The sequence below is a fragment of the Microcaecilia unicolor genome, chromosome 10 (genome assembly GCF_901765095.1).
Source record: "Microcaecilia unicolor chromosome 10, aMicUni1.1, whole genome shotgun sequence".
In the NCBI taxonomy this organism is placed as follows: Eukaryota; Metazoa; Chordata; class Amphibia; order Gymnophiona; family Siphonopidae; genus Microcaecilia; species Microcaecilia unicolor.
Genome location: NC_044040.1, coordinates 174134294 through 174156378, shown reverse-complemented (window position 1 = coordinate 174156378; position 22085 = coordinate 174134294). Strand labels below are relative to the sequence as shown.

The window sequence follows — 22085 nt, the reverse complement described above, 5'->3', positions numbered from 1 at the left end:
TACTCGAAACAATTTCGATGAATGTTATGAGTCCAAAACTGCTGAGCACAATGTTCAGTAAACTAATAATACTGCATCAAAAAGCACCAAAGTGAGGTGCAAGCAAAGCACAAGCCAAGCCTCACTTTGGTGTTTTTTATTGTGGCGCCAAAACACAGACTACAATGAATCTTTATCATTTTACTCTATCTTTTAAGTGTCCTTCATTAGAACCACAGGTCCACCCCCTTCTTTTCGGAAAAGTCCATAAACCATTAATCAGACAGATTTGGATTAGCTATTGCTTATCCCTGGTTGTAAGCAACAAGGACTGGATCTATTATGGAATTCTGACCAACACTTATGACCTGGCTTGGCCACTGTTGGAAGCAGGATGCTGTTTGATGGACCTTTGGATATGTTCTTTATTTGGTATTACTTTGTAAAATTATGGTTGAATTGGATGATGATATATATGCAACGTGGAGGGGCGTTTTTGATATGACATCTAAATCCGACTTTGGACATTTTGCTGAAAATGTCCAAAAATCAAGTACAGAAAATGACAATTTTCAAACCAGAAAAAGGTCTATCCTTTTTCTTTGAAAATGACCATTTCCTAGATGTTGTTATGCTTTGTACATCTATCTTTTTGGAACATTTTCCCAAAAAAAACACGTCCAAATGAAAAGCGCACAAAATCAAGCCATTGGGACATAGGAAGAGCCAGCTTTCTTAATAGACTGACTACACAGGTATCCAAGCAGAGCAGTGGGGCATCCTAGGGGGCACTGCAGTGAACTTCACATAAAAGGTCCTAGGTATACATCTCACCATTACCCCCTTAAATTGTATGGTTAGCCCTTATGGCTGCAGGTATCACCTATATGTGTGTACAGTAAGTTTGGGGGCTGAAACTTTCCACCACAAGTGTAATAGAGTTGATTATAGTCCCGGATCACCGACCACTAGGCTATTCCAGGAACCTGCTTGCTGCTCTAATAGGACTGGCCATAACATCTGAAGCTTTCATAGAGGCTGGTATGTACTGTTTCATTCACTCCTTTGCGGGGTGGGATGGGGTCAGTAACCACTGAAGGAGTAAGGGGGTGTCATTCCTGTATTCTTTCAGTGGTCATCTAGTCATTTAGAGCAATTTTGTGTGGCTTATTCGTTAATAAAACAGGTCTAGACCAAAACGTCCAACTTATAGCCATGGATGTTTTTGTTTTGTGACACCAAAGATGATGGAAAAACAAAACGTCCAACAGACTCAGGGAGTTCACATCAGAAGTTTTATTCAAAGTATGCAAAGGACTCAACATGAATCATGTTTCGGCCACAAGGACCTGCCTCAGGAGTCCCTGTGGTGTGTAAGTATCTAACTCCTCAGCGCTCTATAACGTCTGAAAACAATGCACCTAATCACAGATGTGTCAACATAGCACTCACTTCCAAAGTCGCAAGAAATGCATGTGTGCATTTGTTGCAACTTTGGAAGTCAGCACTCCTGTGTTGTCACATCTGTGAATAGGCGCATTGTTTTCAGACGTTATAGAGCGCTGAGGAGTTAGATACTTACACACCACAGGGACTCCTGAGGCAAGCCTTTGTGGCCAAAACATGATTCATGCTGAGTCCATTGATTACTTTGAACAAAACTTCTGATGTGAACTCCCTGAGTCCGTTGGACGTTTTGTTTTTCCATCATCTTTGATGTCACCTTCACTGTGTTTGCCTGCTTGCTTTGACCTGTGCGAGGGTCTTTTGTTCTTCTGTTTTTGTTTTGTTCCATTATGGCAGAAAAACATGCAAGTGTTAGGAACGCCCAGATCCTTGCCTTAAAATGCCCCTGACATGACCCCTTGTGATTTGAACGTACTTCTGACGGACTTCATAGAAAAACGTCTAAAAATTGGTTTCAAAAATACCAATTTGGACGTTTTTGTGAGAACAACCTCTAAATGCAGATTTATGCCACTTTTTGGATGTTTTTCTCTTTTGAAAATGAGCCCCATGGTGTTCAAACTCTGGTTAGAAAGCAATGTGGCCAGGTCCTTTCTACTGTCTGCTTCTGAGACTACGAACTGTGGAATCTAGTTTGTATTGGTAAGAAGGATATCTCTCGGGAGAAGATTAACATAAAAGCAGTCATTTGTTTCCCCTACACCACCACATAAATCTGACATGCTGTGAAGTTAGATCACTGCTATTTTGGGTTTTAAGCAAATTCTGTTCTTTCAAGGGAAGTTCTATTACACTTGACCTTCTGCTGAATCCTAACATATAAAACCTAATGAAGAGACTGTTAAATGATGGTATTTTCACCTGCTATTCCTGCCTCACAGAAACGACTTCTTGAAGCGATGAAACCCTGCAACAAATGTCTAACTGAAGATGAAAAGCACAGGAACAGGCATAGTGAATGCTTGAAGTACTGGTATGACACAAAAGCAGAGTTTATCTACCGTTCACCATGGCCAGAGAAATTCTCATCTATCACTAGGTGCCACACAAGGTAGTTCTTGCATGGATCAATATATAATTAAAAAAAAAAATCTTTGTGCATTTTAATAGTATCCAGGTCTAGTATTCAGTGTGCTCCTTTATCTAGGTCATGTTCATTTTCTGTGCTGCTAAATGCAAAAGGATTATTTGTTGTTTTTTTTTTCTTTACTTTTAATAAACAAATATCCATTAAATAGAACATGTTAAGGAAAATGGCATCAAGCAAACAAAAACCTAACTAGCCCACATCTAGGGGAGTTAATTACCAACCAATTAAAGAAATTAAATCAAGAAGAAAATGATTAGTATTAAACTAACATTCACGGTATTATCCATTACAAAGTACCAAATCCAATTCCAAAGCAGCCTTCAAGGCCAAAAAGGCTTTATGCCTAAGTTATGTGGACTGAGAGACATTAGGAAAAATGTAAAGTCTAGATCCAGGAAAAAAAAAAAATCACCTCTTTTTCTGAAAATACTACTTTAACATTGAGGATTTATCTGACTCATGACAAAGAGTTACCAAGGGAGTGGACCTGGTAGTAACTGTGGGGCCCTTTTACTAAGCCGTGTAAGTGTCTACGTGTGCCAAAATGGAGTTATCGCCTGGCTCTTGCGGTAATTTCATTTTTGGCGCGCATCCAGTACACGCTTCCGAAAAATAATTTTTATTTTCGGACGCACATATTGGACGCCCGCAAAGTGGCATTTTACGCACGTAGGTCATTACCGCCCGGTTACCGCAGGAGTCTTTACCGCTAGGTCAATGGCTGGTGATAAGGTCGCAGACCAAAAATGGACATGCGGCAATTTTGATTTTGCTGCACGTCCATTTTCAGAAAAAATTTTAAAAAGGCGGGTTTTTTTCAGGCGCTTAAAAATGGATTGGCGTGTGCCCAAAACCAGTGCCTACACTACCGCAAGCCATTTTTCAGCGCATCTTAGTAAGAGGACCCCTTTATCTTGTGTATGTTCCAAAAAAGCAGTTAGGTCCACTTCAGATGGAACTGATTGGTCTGCCTGCTGCTGTTGATCAGTTTGAACCGTTTTCTTATCAGATAAATAATAACAAAAGGCATTGAATCAGGAGTAGCTAATCTAAGAATTTCTCTGAGGTATTTCCTCAGAAGAATTTCTGGAGATAGTAAATAAATGCATGGGAAATTCAGTAAACAAAGGTTTCTAATCCTACCTGCATTTTCCATCACTTCCAATTTTAAATGTATATTATACAAATCTTTTACTACTGAGATAGAGGAATCCTGGAAAGAAGAAACCTGAATCTCCGCAGCCATTAAACGATTATCCAAAACCTGAATATTAGAATCTACATTACTCAACTTTCCTACAACATCCTGAGAAAAGGTCTCTGAGAAATAACTGACCAAGCAGGAAGATAAAGGAGTAAGGGGAGGGGTACGCTCAGGAGAACTCAAGGATGCCCCCAAAGGGGATAGAGCCAGTACCGACACCTGGTCAGTTGGCACCATGGAAGCTACATGCTTGTCCATCAGGCCAATTAATTTTGTTTTCCACTTCCCCATTAGTCAAAACAATAAGACATATGCCAAACACCTTAAGCTCCTCAGTACTCCTCTGTGCTCCAAGGGGCTCCCATGGGGCAAGATGTGCACCTTAGGGCACGCCCCTTTGGCCATGTCCTGCAGCCGCGTGCCACAAGTGATACCAGTAATTTATGCAGGAAATCAGAGGACCCCCGGTGACGTCAGCAGTCAGTTTACTCAGTGCCAGATGGAATGGGCTCAGGACTCCCTGATGTCGAGAGTGTCCTTCTCCTCTGCAAGATGATAAATGCAGGAACAGCAAGTGTCCCAAGCAAAGCGCCACAGATAACTCCCAAAAGGATTATTTGTTGATGGCACTGATATCCCTAGTCATATCATATGCACTCATGATATCAAATAATTTAAACTTCACAATTTATGGACACCAAGCACTAACACAACAGTGTTTACATGATTCTAACTAGAAGGAAGTTAAAACAGGAATGTCTATGGTATTCCTATCCAGATATTTTTAAGGGATTTTCAGAAGACTCAAGAGACAATTTCTGTAATTTAATTCTAATACTGCTTTGATAAAAACCGTTCAGTGAGATTGGCAGATATGTACCCAGGATATGCACAGATGATTTTGCAACTGCAGATGCTATCATATGTTCTTCATTACTTTCACCTCACATAAATGCTGTCCATTGCTATGCCTGTCTAAAGGTACGGCAGTTGGGCTTGAATTTAATATATGCTGTTTTATTTTCAGGTATCTGTTCAGTTTTGTTTTTGTTTTATATGGATTGTTGATGGTTTTTGCTCTCAGCATAGTACTTTAAGTCATGTAAATAAGAGACTGAATTAACTGGATTCTTCTTTTCATTTCTTCCTAGTTATAAACCAGTCTCGTTGGATGCTTGGATTGTCGATATAACGGAGAATAAAATAACAAAAGTTGATAAAAGTTCATTATATTTTTGTGGGTTCCCTACTTTACATCACATCAAACACAAGGTACTTTACTTGATAAACTTGAGGGGTTTTCAACCCTAGTTGTTTAGGGGGTGTATTTATAAAGCTTTTTTTCTGTGTGTAAAGCATGTTTTATACATGGAAGTAGGTTCTTATAAAATTGCACGTGGGCATATACATGTAAACATTAGGTACAAGCCAAGGTAGCACCATAGGCGTTCCTGGTGGCTTAGTTTGGGTAAAGCTGGGGCAGATTTGATATGTACACGTGCATTTTATGTACGTGTATGCATATACATTTCTTCCTTTGCAGTATTTGTGCACTACTGAGGGTTATTGTAGGAGCCTCATTTACAGAGCCACATGGGTGCCTACGCTGCCTTTCTAATGTAGCCTCTTGTTTGTACTTCTTCACAGAGGTGCTCTGCCATAGATTTGGGGCCTTATATTCAGCTGACAGTGGTCAGCGTTAGTGCTGGAAATTCAGTGCCAGGCCATGTCGAGGCTTCAATATTGAATTTCTGGGTATATGGAGGCAGCAAAAAGTGTGATACTTATGTGGTGAACCACATAAATAGGACTGTAGCCCTATCTTAATTATAACCGGTTAAATGTTGAAAATCAACTCTTAGTGGCTAAGGGCCGACTCCACCCCCGATTGGCCTCAGAATAGCTGATTTCTACTTGGGCGCAAATTGGGCCTTTTCAGCGGCATCATCTGGTTAAGCACCACAGAAAATGTCCTGTTAGCCCTGGTCAAGCGATTTAAATGGCCACAAGCCTCTCCTGGCCATTTAAATAATTTCAGATATTAGGTCCTTAGTCTCCACATGTCTAAATTGAATTTAGACGCTTTGTAAAATAACAACAAAATCTGGAAAAACTGCACTCAACACATATATAGGAAACCTTCACTACCAAACCAACATTAACACCCAGAACCCAAAGAACAACAACACTGCCAGTGAAAAATAAGCAATCCAAACACTGTAAAGTGCCCTAGAGGAACAATACAGCTGCTGTTGGGGGGCTTTTTCATCTGAACTAAATACAGAACAAGCTGGACTTCCGCATATTCCTGTACAAAAGTTGTATATGAGCAGAATACCTAAACCTTGGTCACATTCCAATAAGGTTATCTGAATCTAGTAACAACAAACTGAAAAATGTGCATGCTTGTAGGAAATAAATTATTGAGCTAGGTAAATTACCTATGGTTAGGCAAAACCCAGGAGTAGTTTTTTCATCTGTAGGGTTTGATGCGATAAAGCAGAACTGCTCCAATCTCTTTGCTTTGCTTATCACCAAGCAAAACTACCCACACAAATGTGCCTTTTTTTTGTGCAGGTACTTTTTAAAGCAAAACTGTTTGAGTGATTCCTACCCTTACTATTAAAAGCATCTATAATAATAAGGTAAAAGAAAGAAATCAAAGATATGCTCCAGCATGTCACTAGAACACCAAGCTCTTCCTTAGTCACTGGGAGAATACTTTTATATCAGGCTGTTTAACTTCTGCAGCAAGTACTTTCATAAATTACACCAGTTTTCAAACAGGAAGTATGTGCATACGTTTCCTTTTGATCATTATGCCATAGAAAGGACACACAAATTTACACTTGCTATTTAGAATGCACAAATGCAAACATATTTTATAAAGTAAGCACATAAGCATAACCCTCAAATAATCTTGGTATTGTCATTCTTTAACATATTGATGAAAATAAATAAGTAAAATAATGTAGAATAATAGCCTCCATCATCTTGCCCAGCACCGACGTCAGACTCACCGGTCTATAATTTCCCGGATCTCCTCTGGAACCTTTCTTAAAAATCGGAGTAACATTGGCTACCCTCCAGTCTTCCGGTATTACACTCGATTTTAGGGACAGATTGCATATTTCTAACAGTAGCTCCGCAAGTTCATTTTTTAGTTCTATTAATACTCTGGGATGAATACCATCAGGTCCCGGTGATTTACTACTCTTCAGCTTGCTGAACTGACCCATTACATCCTCCAAGGTTACAGAGAATTTGTTTAGTTTCTCCGACTCCCCCGCTTCAAATATTCTTTCCGGCACCGGTGTCCCCCCCAAATCCTCCTCGGTGAAGACCGAAGCAAAGAATTCATTTAATTTCTCCGCTACGGCTTTGTCCTCCTTGATCGCCCCTTTAACACCATTTTCGTCCAGCGGCCCAACCGACTCTTTGGCCGGTTTCCTGCTTTTAATGTATCTAAAAAAGTTTTTACTATGTATTTTTGCTTCCAACGCTAATTTCTTCTCAAAGTCCTTTTTTGCCCTCCTTATCTCCGCTTTGCATTTGGCTTGGCATTCCTTATGATCTATCTTGTTACTTTCAGTTGGTTCTCTTCTCCACTTTCTGAAGGATTGTTTTTTGGCTCTAATGATTTCCTTTATCTTACTGTTTAGCCACGCCGGCTGACGTTTAGTCTTTTTTCCCTTTTTCCTAATACGTGGAATATATTTGTCCTGAACCTCCAGGATGGTGTTTTTAAACAGCATCCACGCCTGATGCAAGTTTTTTACTCTGCGAGCTGCTCCTTTCAGTCTTTTTTTCACCATTTTTCTCATTTTGTCGTAATCACCTTTTCTATAGTTAAACGCTAGCGTACTTGATTTCCTAGTTTCACTTCCTTCAATGCCAATATCAAAACCGATCATATTATGATCACTGTTATCAAGCGGCCCTCGTATCGTTACCCCCTGCACTAGATCATGAGCACCACTAAGGACTAAGTCTAGTATTTTTCCTTCTCTTGTCGGCTCCTGAACTAGCTGTTCCATGAAGCTGTCCTTGATTTCATCAAGAAATCTTATGTCCCTTGCGTGTACAGATGTTACATTACCCCAGTCTATATGCGGGTAATTGAAATCCCCCATTATTATTGTGTTGCCCAGTTTGTTTGCGTCCCTGATTTCCTTTAACATTTCCGCATCCGTCTGTTCGTCCTGGCCAGGCGGACGGTAGTACACTCCTATCCCTATCCTTTTCCCCTTTGCACATGGAATTTCAATCCACAGTGATTCCAAGGAGTGTTTTGCTTCCTGCAGAATAATGTGATCAGTTCAAAGTAATCACCAAAAAATCATGAAAACCATCCATGGAACCATCATAGCACATTCATTGTTCCACATCCTATAAATGATATCCTAACCAAAGAAGCTTGTATCATATAGTCCTCTCACCAAGGATAAAGTATTAGTATCACTAAAGAGTACCTACATAATTCATATGCACTTATCTTTATCCTGGTGAAATTCTTCTAATGTGCCAATCAGTTCCAACGAATAGCAAAATTATCTTCTTTCACCATTCATGTATTATATTCAAACAACGAATGTTGTAAGACAATCCATAACATAACCCCACCTCTGGGAACATTTCTACTCAATTTGTTTAAACCTGTATATACCAACATACAGTCCAGACAGTTCAGAAAATGTCATTGTTGTACATCAAACTCTGTTTCATGCGTATAAATGGCTTTTAAAAGTAGCCCCTTAACCTATATGCCCTCAGCTTTGCAAATGACCCTAACTATTCATTAGCTAGATAGATCAGGAATGTGTTTATATTTTTATGAAAACCGAAAGGTTTAGCTTCAGCCTAAATTGACAAGGAATGCTCTTTCATAAAATTGGAGCTGTAGATGTGGAGCGTGTTCAATTGAGTTATTAAGGAGAGAGCACCTTTAGAAGTGCCTCTTGAGAGGATCTCAGTTTACAGTCCATTGTTTTCCAGTTTATGACTCTGAATAAAGCAGGCCTTCTTCCCTCAACCAACATACAGTTAATGTCAAACCCTTAAACATAATTCTTAAAATAACCAGAAGCAAGCATAGGGAATCAAGCACTGGCAGTATCCCCAGTACAGCCCTCACTGCTATACTTTTGAAGCCATTAAAACGTATGTATAAATTTAGCTGGAAGTCCAGCAACAAGGACATAGCAATAATATGACAACAGACAAGTTGCCCATAATCTTTTGTCTTTTTCTTCTAGTTCTATCAGAAAAAAGCTGGGGTTCAGGTATTTCAACAGAGCAGTCGTGGAGAGAACATGATGTTGGAAATCACAGTTGATGAGGATTCAGATGAGCATGTGAGTGTTGAACTTAATATGTTGATTTAGACAGGAATGCAAATACTTTTGCTGTCACAGCTGCTTTGATCACTTACTTGTTAGCAAAGTAGCACATTCCTTATTTTTAGCACACTGTAGGATGTCAGACAAGCTTATGTATTTGGTTTTTAGCCATCTGTGGCAATGCTGACATGGATAGGAATTAGCTCACAGGTACATAAACCAAATACGTAAGTGCTGCACCTGAGTTTTTGCAGAGCCGGATGTAGGAGAGGTAAAATCCTTATCTTTCACTGCCCCTTCCAACCCTGCTTAGTTTCCCTCTCAATTCCGTCTTCATCCTAACCAGCATGAGGAGCAGCAGGTAGGCTGGAGAGCTGTTGTGTCTCTTGCTGGTGCTGTGTGTGAGACTGATTTCTTTTTAAGAAAGCAGTTAAGTTCTGCTGCCACTATAGAGCATCTGAAGTTGCTTATAGTAACATAGTAAATGACGACAGAAAAAGACCTGCACATTCCATCCAGTCTGCCCAACAAGATAAACTCATATGTGCTACTTTTTGTGTATCTGCCATTTTCAGGGCACAGACCGTAGAAGTCTGCCCAGCACTAGCTGTTTCCCTCTCTACTTTCTATTATCAATGTGTTAAGCCGACGGTGGCCAGCGTTTCGCACGGCTGCTTCAGGGCTTCAATTTCACATTCTGGAGAAAGAGGAAAAAACAAGTAATCTCAACTGTACTAAAAAACATCTTCAAACAAAACCAATCTCAAACATACTGAAAGAAAGGTCAGCACTCCTTCTCCACGCTCTTCTATCGACTAACTGCCGGCTAGCGGCAGCTAATATATAGCTTTTAAGACATCAGACGCACTGAGATCGAATGACAAATCAGAGGGTTTAGTAGAAGTGACTCCACTCAACTCTGTGGTTTAGACAAATCGGATCCCAAGTATGAAGTTTAAACATCCACTTCTGTTCTTGTTGAAGCAATATTCTTTGATAATCACCCCCTCTTTTGTTCCGATGGACAGATTGAATTACTACACATCGTAACTGTTCAAAAGAATGTTGAAATTCATTACAGTGTTTAGCTAATGGCAAACCTATTCTATTTGTTTGGATTGTGCTTTTATGTTCCCTTAAACCTGTTGCTAACATCCTAGATGTCTGGCCCACGTAAATTTTATTACATGGACACCTTAGACAATAAATTACAGAACTTGATTTGCCATTCAACTCTAGACTTGTTTAATACTAAAGCACGATCTTCCTTTAGGAAAACCTAGTCCTGCTTTTGAAAAAGCAGGAGCCAGGAAACCTCCATTAGCTTTTATTGGAAAGAAATTCACAACTATAATTGACAGAAATGGTTGAGTTAGCATCATCTTTGTGATCCTGACTCTGTAGTCAAGCAATTTAACTTTAGGAACCACAGAGAAGGATAAGAGACAGAGTTTCAAAATGGCATATGGATGCTTATTTAAATCATTCTATCACATTTTGTGGGGAAAAGTGTGATGTGAATTTGCCTGCTTTTTATTGAATTATTTGTTTTTACTTCCTGGGACTGATTTTAAGAATAGATTGTGTTTCCTACTTGTACGACTGTAAGTATGAGTTCTGTGTGTGTGTGCGACTAAGGTATTATGTTAGCATGAATTTTCTATGTAGGATTCTGTAGTAATTTAGCTTGTTCAGTCTTCCTGATAGTGGAGGGGATATTTGTGAGGGGAGACAGAGATCTTGTTGATCCATGTTCTGTATTGTTGTGATTTATAAAACTACGGTTGTACAGAATATTGTTTCTTTTTATAATTTAATAAATGTTATATAAAATCAGAACTGTTCGAGGCTTGTGCGGATGGGATCTGACAGAGCTTATGTGGACGGGGACAGAATTTGCAGGGATGAGGATAGAGCTCATGGGTACAGGGACAGACTTTGTCCCTGCATCATTCTCTAATCCAAAGACCTTCTTTATTTTTTTTTTTGTGCGTGTGTGCTATTTGCCAATTAAATATTTTAGTGCATACTACTGACAGATAATGTGCTGTAAACTGGCATTTAAAATGAGAAAGAAAAAAAAAGATTGTGAGCCCCTAGGGACAGAGAAAAGTACCTGTATATAATGTGTACAGCACTGCATACATCTAGTAGCGCTATAAAAATGATTAGTAGTAGTAATTCTTTCCTCTTACAAATGAAGTTAAATCATTCCTCTCCAAACAAAGCCCAGCGCATTGATAACTAAATGATTTCAAGTAGTCCTTTGGGGCTCAAGTAGTCCCTTAGAACCCCAAGTTCAAATCTCATCACCACAGATACAAAACAAAAATGTCCATTCATCAAGCTGATTAACTCTGCTTCACCCAGCACAAGGCTGAGAACTGTCCTCTGCTTGTTTCTTCACTAAACACAGGATAGTGTTTCGCATTGCTCTGTCATCAGGAGTGAGATAAACACCTTCTGAATCAGTAGAGAATTTTGAAACAGCAGAGCTAAAGTGGAAAATCTATACCAGCCCCCAGGGCAGATCAAATTGCTGTGTCCTGATGATGCAGCAATGCAAAACACTGTCCTATTTTGGGCACACTGGATGGACCGCACAGGTCTTTATCTGCCGTCATCTACTATGTTACTGTGTTACTATGTCCTCCTCCACCAGAGCCTGTATCTTCCAGCGCTTGTTTTTGGAATGTTCCTGGTTTGTTCCTGTAATTTAATTATTGTGGGATTTTTTCAGAATAAATATTATTTGGGAGTTTATCTTGCTTTATTCATATTTATGAAATTCTATTTTGTATTCATCTCAGTAGGAGCCTTTTGTAGCCTTGATAAGAAAGTTTGTAGCTTTGTGAATAAAGTTTGGTTTTCATTGATTTACAATTTTATTTAGCTTTTACTTTTGATTGTTAGAGTTATAGACAAAGGCTTGTATGTATATTTCTATCCTATATTTTGATTTATATTTGTAACCTCTTTTGTGAGAAGCCTATAAAGGTATGGATGTTAGTTCTTGTTCTGAATTTATTGTTTATAATCGCTGTTAAGATAACTGTGATCATGCTGTCTGTTTCGTGTTTCTTTACCCACATTTTCTTTATTACAATATTTGTCAGTAACTGGTTTTCAAATAAATAGCAAAGACTGTAGTTGAAGTTACATTTATTAAATGTCTTTGGTTCTCCTCTAAGATAAACTGGATATATTTTGAAAGTTTGAATCATCTTTCCGTAAAATCTCAGGAGAAACTGTGACCCTGTCCACAGCATGCTAGCATTAATTTTCATTCAGATTTAAACAGTTGTATTTATTGATAATTTTCCCTATTATGAAAACAATATTTTAGCAATATGTTGTATAACTAGTTGTCATCAAATTTATTTATTTTTAATTAAAAACAACAGAGCAATTCATTTACCAGCAACAACTTTCTTCCTTCACTTATTGAATTAATTTTGTAGTGAAACTTTAACTTGGTCTAACCGTATCTTTTCACAGAATGTAGAAAGTGTGGCAGCTGCAGTGCTGGGAAAGTCAGTCTTTGTCAACTGGCCTCATCTAGAAGAAGCCAGAGTGGTTGCTGTGTCAGATGGAGAAACCAAGTGAGTAGGGACTGCAGGAAGTTAGTCCTGGGTTGTATAGAAATAACTACAAATTACCTTCTAGACCCCTATAATGCCTCAGCTTTTGTATCACTATTTATAATTATTGATGATTGCTTCAGTATTAAAAGAGTACATTCATTATATTTATTTAGATTTAGCTCACACCTTTTCCAGTAGTTGCTGAAGATGAGTTATATTTAGATACACTAAGTAGTTTTCTGTCCCCATTGGACATAGAATCTAATTCTGTACCTGAATCAATGGACAGTTAAGTGACTTACCCAAGATCACAAGGAGCAGCAGCTGGTGCTCTAAACACTAGGCTGCTGCTGCACTCCATTCTTGTTATAAAACCTTTCTGTACATTAGAACTGACTGCAGTGTTTGTTTTGAGAGTTTGAGCTTGGAGCACATTGAAGAAAACCCTTCCATAGACAGAAAACAGTGAAAGCCTAGTGCCCGAATCTACTTAGGGTTTTTAATCATCATTTATTTGTTAGGAGGAGTAGCCTAATGGTTAGTGCAGTGGGCAGAGCACCTGGAGAACAGAGTTCAATTCACACTGCAGTTCCTTGTGACTCTGGGCACATGACTTAACCCTCCATTTTCCCAGCTACAAAAACTTGGAGCGTGCCCAAAAGTGGCCTGCACTGGTGTAGGCGCGTTTTTTGGACGTGCGCTGGTCCATTTCCTGAGCGTGCCTGGAAAGAAGGAGGTTTTTTTTTTTTAATGTGCCAGAAAATGGACATACGGCAAAATGAAAACTACCACACTGTTGGGGGAATCAGTTGTTGAGGGGTTAGTGGGAGGGGGGAGGGGTGGGGGGAATAGGGGGGATAAAAGGGTTATAAGCATAATGTTAAAATAAAAATTAAATTGTTGCATTGTCATGTGCTGGAGCCAATGGCTCGTTGTTATGTTTGAGATGTTGTTTCAATAAAAATTCAAAGTTAAAAAAAAAGAAAACCACCACACGTCCATTTTCGGCCTTAGACCTTAATGCCACCCATTGACTTAGCAGTAAGTTGTTATGCGATAACCAGGTGGTAAGCGCAGGGGCGTATCTGCGTGGGACCACGGGGGCCTGGGCCCCCGCAGATTTCGCCCTGGACCTCCCTACCGCCGTCAACCCTCCCCCGCCGTCACTGTGGGTTACCTTTGCTGGCGGGGGATCCCAACCCCCGCCAGCCGAGGTCCACTTCCTCCTGCCGCTGCTTTTAAAAATATTCCTTCAGCTGGCAGGGGACCCCAACCCCCGCCAGCCGAGCCGAGGTCTTTTAAGTTCTTCTTCGGTCGTTGTCCGTGCTGTTCAAAGATGCTGAATCCAGTTTTGGAGTCTGACGTCGCTGCGCGTTGTACGTGCAGGACGTCAGACTCGCAGACTCTGTTTCTGTACCACAGAAAGATGATATATCAAATCCATGATTCTTAATTTTTGACCCTTGACCCTCATAAGGATCGTGTTGTAAGAGGAGGCTTAGGAATAAGGTTCATTACTGTCATGGTATGCACAAATGAACCCATTTGGAGACATTGCCCCTGACACATGCACTACGATACAAAGAATCAGATATAAATTATCTAATTTGTTAATTTCCACTAGAGGATATTAAGTGTCATTGTAATGTGCACAATACAGTATTATTGCTGAAGATGGTATTAACTTGCTTTTTGTCAGATTTTGTTTGGAAGAATCCCACTGTACACAGAAGCTTTACCTGGGCACCTCAGTGCCTCCAACCAAAGTGAGTTACGTCAGTGAGAAAGAAAGTAATATCTGGAGGAAAGAGGTACAGGGGATTTCAGAATAGTAAGTATTTGAGAAATGAGCATTTCGCCATTTTGTAGTAATTATTAGTCCTCATGCTGGTTAAATTTAGCATAAATAGATCTGCTTTTAAGCACATTAAAAAGTAGTAGAGAAGAGGAGAGAATTTCTTGTCACAGTCACCCCTACCATAGCTTCCCATCAAGTAACTAATCGTAAACAACCTGTCGAACAGATGTTGAAACAAAGCTTTCTCAAGTGCTCTATTTTAGTGGTGTTACTTGTCCTGTTAGCTATGCAGGGCCTGGCATTCAATATTTCTGGTGCCCACATAACTTCTGCGACCACCCCGATTCTGCCCAGAAAGTACTGCAGCAGACATAGGAGATATTTAGCAGCACTGTGAACAGGCTCTCACTTTCCATCTTGAAAGAACAGAGTTCATCAAAAAAGCCTGTGCAGATTCTGTTTTCCTTTGACCCCCAACAGACTTCAAATTACAGTGACAAGGCATGTACTAGCCAATGGGCTAGCATTCTGTAGTCGATTCTGTTATGATCAGTCTGGTAACCTTCTGAAATAGCGTGAGCAAGGGTTGAGTGCTGAGCCTTCACGGAACAGTCAAACCAGATATGAACTCTAAATGAGAATTGCTTGATTTCTGAATCCAAAATATTGTGAAGCTTGTTTACTGCATAGACAAGCTGTCCTGCACATAGAGTTGCCTGTAACATCAGTGAAAAGTCCCCCCAGGTTTAGCTTCTTACCCAGCCCCAAGCACAGGATGCAACAGTTAAACACAGCTTTACTCTACTCCAGGCCTAACCCTGGAAAAAGACTTCCTACCTTGACAGTCTTTTGTTCTCAGTCCGAACACACCCATATAGTGGAGGGGCAGTTCCCTTTTTCTCACAGCCCTGTCTTCAGACACTGCAGCCCTTCTTGAGAATCCTCTGAAGAGCCCTGTCTCCTTGTTCTGAGCCTCCCTGTTCTGTTCCTCCCTAAGGATTTTAGCTCTGTCTTAGGCCCTGCCCTTCTGGCTGAGCAGACCAAGTGGGCCTTCTTGAATCATTCCCTTTCTACTATACACTGCAGTCTCTAGCCTCTTAAGATGATCTGTGAGGGAGTGTTATTAAGGGAGATAGCAACTCCTATATACTCCCTAACACTCCCTAATCAGCATAGTCAAACTCATCAAATCAAAGCCACTGCTGCTACTGTACCTTTCTTGAAATTTGCTTTACTAGAGAGCATCTTCCAAGCAGTTATTTGCAATAACACAGTCACTCTATTTCTTCACACTACTGCCTGGATCGGTCTTAGTTGGAGACAGCATTCAGTCAAACAGTACTGAACAACCTATCTTTGTAATCTATTCAGCTGTTGCATTGTCATGTAAATGAGTTGCTCCTCATTTGTCTAAGAAACCGGAGCAACTGTCTTCTTGGGAGTCATCCACTTTGTGTGCCTGATTCAATTTTGTTGACAGAGAAAGCAAAGTTGCTTGAGGTGTTCTCCATAAACATCTGGATTAATCAAGCACACAATCCCATTTGCTTCCTGGAGAGCAGAACACAAATTTTAACTAGTGAGGTTGAGGGGACTGCTAAGTACAGGGAGGACCGCACGTTCTCAGAACTTTACACTAAATCTGAGCTCTCCCAGCACTGCTGGATGACAGCACCCAGTTGTGTATCTGATTAATACTGCTGTCTACCTAGAACACCTGTTACAGCTAAACAAATCTGCTTTATAGTTCCTGGTTAAAGGATGGTTCCTTGTAATACTGAGTTTATTTTCTTCTCCAGCTATCTGAAAAGAAAAGGAGTTCATATAAATGAAACTTCAGTAGTTTTGTATGCTCAGCTTCTTACTGGTCGACGATATCAATTGAATCAAAATGGAGAAATCTGTCTAGAGAAACAATGGTCAAAACAAGTTCTTCCTTTCGTTTACCAAGCTATTGTCAAAGTAAGCCATTTTTCACTAGTCTAATTTCTTGTAAACTAGCAATTACATTGGTTTACATCTTGTGAAGGTACTTCATTTGTTAACCAGAGCAATCTTGTCTTCTCCCGCCATCTTTCTGGCAAGTGTCAACGCCTCAAAAATATTTTTACAGACAGTTTGAGTAAGTGTTTACTGATCACCTAACTTTATTGGCTGTCATTAAAAATATATTTCAGTTATCACTGGATTTGTAATCGGGGGGGGGGGGGAGAGGGGAGTGGAATGTTTTCCTTAATAGGCTTGTCACATCTCGCTTGGACTAATGCAATGTGGTTTTCCATAAGTTCCCCTTAATTGTTTACAATTTCTACAAAATACAGTAATCAGAATTCATGTCAAACCTATAGGTTTGTGACTTCAATAAACTGTAGGTTTCTTTCTTGCTAATTTAAACAATGTCAAACCTTAATGTGCAAGAATCTAATAAATTGGTTTTATATGAAACAAATTTAAGGAGGAAAAAGACCTCAGGTACTTAATAAATGCTATGGTTAGTTTGCAATATATAACATATTGCTTTTCCAATTGAGTGTCCTTTTCACTGGTGAAAAAAAAACAAACTCCTAGCTACGTCACTGCCAGTGGGTAGGCAGTACCAGACTTTCTTTGGGCTCCTGTCTCTCTTGGTGTACAGTTCTGTCCCTAGGCACTACCTCCCCCTCCCATATTCAGTAATTTCTGTGTGACTTTGGAAGCTACTATTTCCAGCTTTTCATTACTCTTGCCCCCACCAGAGGGAACCAGAATAGAAAATATTTGAGGTTTACAATCATTAGTAAATTTACAAGTAACACAGAGACATTTAAAGACAACAGTCTATAAATCTGTGGGCAGTTGGAAACCATGATCTCCTGCACTGTAGCATGATTATGTTTATCCAGAACTTTCTTTACCACTTTTCATTGTGGAAACATTAAAGTAGTTTACAAAAAAGCCATAAAAGGAGGAAAGTAACTAGCACATTGAAGGGTCGGGTCTGTTCCATAAGACTCTTCTATGACTTACTGATTCCCAAAGCCAAGAGTGAAGTAATACATACTTAGACCTGACTTAAACCTTGGTGTTGACTTTTCTAGAAGAAGAAACTTTGGTAGAGAATTCCACAGTAGAGGTCCCAGATTAATAAGTGAGCAAAAGTGGGAGGTTATTTCATGATGGCCTTGAGATAGCAGTGGTACAAAAAGAAGATGATCATTGTGCAGTCAAAGCAAATGAACAGGAACATGGAGAATGAGATTGACAGAGAGTACCAAAGGATAACCAGTCCTCATGGTTTTAAACACCAAGAGCAGCACTTTGTACTTGATTCTGTAGGTTGCCGGCAGTCAGTGAACCTGTTTGAGAAATGGAGTAACATGATCAGATATATGTACCTTAAACAAAACATGCACTGCTGTGTTTTGTACATTGTAGCTGCTTAATTAAAGATTGTATTGGTCTGATCTTCAAGATCTAGAGTTTATAATTTATTAAGACTTTTAATACCACATGTACCAATTTGTGGATCTAATTTGGCATAAAGTGAAGAAAGTATGTTTAACAACAACAGCCACCTGAAAATCAAAGGCTGTCTCAGAATCAAAAATTACTTCCAAAATTTCAAAGTATTGAGCTGAATAACTTGACTGTCAATGTTAGGAAACATGGAAGGAGCACAAGATCGTTCATTTAACCACATGGAGGGGCATAATCGAAAGGGACGCCCAAGCTTTTATGAGGACGTCCTCGCAGGACGTTCCAATGAAGGGGCGGGGAAACCTGTATTATCAAAACAAGATGGATGTCCATCTTTCGTTTCGATAATACGGTCGAGGACGTGCAAATCTGGAAATTTAGGTCGACTTTAGAGATGGTCATCCTTAGACTTGGTCGTTTCTGATTTTCGGCGATAATGGAAACTGAGGACGCCCATCTCAGAAATGACCAAATCCAAGCCCTTTGGTCGTGGGAGGAGCCAGCATTCGTAGTGCACTGGTCCCTCTGACATGCCAGGACACCAACCGGGCACCCTAGGGGGCACTGCAGTAGACTTCAGAAATTGCTCCCACGTGCATAGCTCCCTTACCGTGTGTGCTGAGCCCCCCAAAACCCACTACATACAACTGTACGCCACTACCATAGCCCTTAGGGATGAAGGGGGGCACCTAGATGTGGGTACAGTGGGTTTCTGGTAGATTTTGGAGGGCTCACATTTACCACCACAAGTGTAACAGGTAGGGGGGAGGATGGGCCTGGGTCTGCCTGTCTGAAGTGCACTGCAACCACTGAAACTGCTCCAGGGACCTGCATACTGCTGTGATGGACCTGAGTATGACATTTGAGGCTGGCAAAAAATATTTTTAAAGAAGTTTTTTGAGGGTGGGAGAGGGTTAGTGACCACTGGGGGAGTTAAGGGGAGGTCATCCCCAATTCCCTCCGGTGGTCATCTGGTCAGTTCGGGCAGCTTTTCATGGCTTGGTCGTAACAAGAAAAGGACCAAGCAAAGTTGTCCAAGTCAAGGACGCCCTTCTTTTTTCAATTATGGGTCGGGGATGCCCATGTGTTAGGCACGCTGAAGTCCCGCCTGTGCTACGCCTCCGATACACCCCCGGGAACTTTGGTCGTCCCCGCGACGGAAAGCAGTTGGGGATGCCCAAAATTGGCTTTCGATTATGCTGATTTGGGCGACCCTGGGAGAAGGACGCCCATCTTCCGATTTGTATCGAAAGATGGGCGTCCTTCTCTTTCAAAAATAAGCCTGATAGTCTCATACTTACTACGGTAAAGCTACAGATGATGATTAATGATTATGGAGCCAACTGGTGATTTATCTGAGACAAGTGTTTAGTAGGGTCAACAGCATGTAGCAGTTGAAGAATATCATCTTCAAAGGAATAAAGTTTACATCCAGTAAAAGAGTAAAAAGTGGATTTATGAATCTGTTGAAAATGACAGCAGGAATAGATCTTTCTGTAGTTTGTCTGGTGGTGATATGTAAAAAGCTGTATTTATTGGAATGATTGGAACTGTGTAGTGTGAAATTCAGTTTTATTTTCTTTGTACAGGATATCAAAACTTTTGATTCTCGTTTCTCCCACTTCAAAACCTTGGAAGAGCTCTTCTGTCCTGGAAGCAATGTCTTTATGCTTGGAACACCTTACTACGGCTGCATGGGAGAAGTTAGTTTTAGATGTTAATTCTGACTTTTTTCTTAAAATTGACTCATATCTATAATCCTTAATAGATTGTTAATTACTTTTTTGTGCTTTCCAACATACAGAATGTTGTAACGAATTGTATAACAGGGATGTCTGCCTGTAAGTATAATAACTCTCCAAGAAAGGAACTAACATTAACCAAATTTGGCATGCAGAAAGAAAATATGAATATGTCAAACAAGTTCAAAGACCAGAAATGTTGATCAGTATTTTCAGAGGATTCCACCTTCCAAAGTATCCCCATTGTTTTCTGTGGGAAACTACTTGAAGCTGTTAGAACTGCTAGTATTGACTATTGCTCCCCTGCAAAGACCCCACCCTGATTCTTCCAGCAGTTTGCTACAGAAAAACTCAGATGGAGGACAATAACTCGACTTTCCATTACATAGCTTCCCACTGTTGCAGAACCTGTGTGATAGTTGTGTCCATCAACCAGCAGGTGGAGACAGAGAACTGAAAAACTGAGCTGAGATATCTCTATTGGCATCCAGTCCAGCTCCTTAGTATTTTCTGTCTCCAGCAGGTGGATGGACACCTTTTCAGCCTCTGATTCTGATTGTTTTGCTCCTGGTCAGTTTGGTTAATTGGTCCTCAGTGGAGCTTTGCAGGTGGCTTGAGTCTGCAGAGTCATATCTGGAGGTCTTCAGATCCCTATCTCTGGTGCCTTGAGAATTTACTTCTTTCCTCCCTTCACCTCTTCCCTGTGGCTCTCATTTTCCAGCACAACAACCTTAAAAAAAAAAAGGAAAGAGGTTTTCAGGACAATGTGGGACAATCCTGAGCCTTTCTCATGTGTGGTAAGACTTGTGGAGACTGTGAGCTTGGGGGAGCAGCTGACAGTGGTAAGCCCGACTAAAGTTTGACTCTTAAATGTTTGGAGGGCTGCAAGTTCTTCGTGGTGCATTGGAGGGATTGTGACTCAACGCTTGGGACACGTTGTGCAGCACTTTGGGATATTCAGGGTGAATGGCAGTTCCCATGGAGGCAGTTCAAAACTCTGCTGCCTCGGTTCAAAACTCTGCTGCCCGTCTCATCTTCCGCCAGGGTCGCTTTACTCATACTACCCCTCTCCTCAAGTCGCTTCACTGGCTCCCTATCCGTTTTCGCATCCTGTTCAAACTTCTTCTGTTAACCTATAAATGTACTCACTCTGCTGCTCCCCAGTATCTCTCCACACTCGTCCTTCCCTACACCCCTTCCTGTGCACTCCGCTCCATGGATGAATCCTTCTTATTTGTTCCCTTCTCCACTACTGCCAACTCCAGACTTCGCGCCTTCTGTCTCGCTGCACCCTACGCCTGGCATAAACTTCCTGAGCCCCTACGTCTTGCCCCATCCTTGGCCACCTTTAAATCTAGACTAAAAGCCCACCTCTTTAACATTGCTTTTGACTCGTAACCACTTGTAACCACTCGCCTCCACCTACCTTCCTCTCCTGCTTCCTGTACACATTAATTGATTTGATTTGCTTACTTTATTTTTTGTCTATTAGATTGTAAGCTCTTTGAGCAGGGACTTTCTTTCTTCTATGTTTGTGCAGCGCTGCGTACGCCTTGTAGCGCTATAAAAATGCTAAATAGTAGTAGTAGTAGTTAAGCCTCTGTCTGAACACTCACGGAGCTCATTTTTGAGTTCTCTATCTCCATCTGCTGGCTGGAGGGACACAATTATCCCACAGGTTCTGGAATAGTAGGAAAGACTAATGGAAAGAAAATTATCAAGTAAAACCTAATTTCTCCAAATCAACTGGTGAAGGATGACACCAAAAGATGCTTTCCAAATTGCTTGCACCTCACTTCCAAAGTTACCTCCTATGAAATGTATCCCTATACATGCAATCCATATTCCTCACCCCCATTCTTCCACAAAAACTCACAACACCCCACACATACACATGCATTCCTTCTACAAACATACACGTGATTGGTATATCCATTCATACCTTTACTGTCTCCTTCAGACAGTTGATACTCCCATATGCATGCACATACCCATACTCTCAAACTACATGCGTGTGCACACACACACAGAGCCAAGAATACATCACAAGTCCCCTCGAATATACAACTGTGCCACAAAGACCACCCATGACATGTTACACTGCCCCTTCCCAAGAAAACTGTGCACATATCCATCCACACATGCACACCCCCAAACACATACACTCTCTTTGAGCCACACCTACTGCCCTACAAATACACAGTCACACACCCCAGCCTCAAACTCACACTTCTACTACAAATGTACATGATCCCTTTTACAAATTCTTTTATAAGCATTTCTGAAGCCATGCTTTTGCATTATTTCCTTTTTTGTTGACTTTTGAATGACTTAGATTTTAAAGGGCAGCAACTATTTAAGGTGTAGTTTACTTATTGGGTACCCCTAATGTGATAAGTTCAAAATATTTCAATGTATAATATGTA

General features: G+C 40.5%; 1 protein-coding gene across 2 annotated transcripts in view; it reads left to right on the top strand.

Moving 5' to 3' along the window:
* The window catches only part of XRN1 (5'-3' exoribonuclease 1), a 211961-nt gene that overhangs the window by 84996 nt on the left and 104880 nt on the right, over nucleotides 1-22085 (top strand). For both annotated transcript variants that reach the window (XM_030215929.1, XM_030215928.1), the window contains exons 16-22: nucleotides 2328-2497; nucleotides 4892-5012; nucleotides 8996-9094; nucleotides 12578-12681; nucleotides 14363-14494; nucleotides 16261-16423; nucleotides 19507-19620. In XM_030215929.1, coding sequence (XP_030071789.1) covers nucleotides 2328-2497; nucleotides 4892-5012; nucleotides 8996-9094; nucleotides 12578-12681; nucleotides 14363-14494; nucleotides 16261-16423; nucleotides 19507-19620 — 903 coding nt within the window. The remainder of the gene's footprint in view (nucleotides 1-2327; nucleotides 2498-4891; nucleotides 5013-8995; nucleotides 9095-12577; nucleotides 12682-14362; nucleotides 14495-16260; nucleotides 16424-19506; nucleotides 19621-22085) is intronic.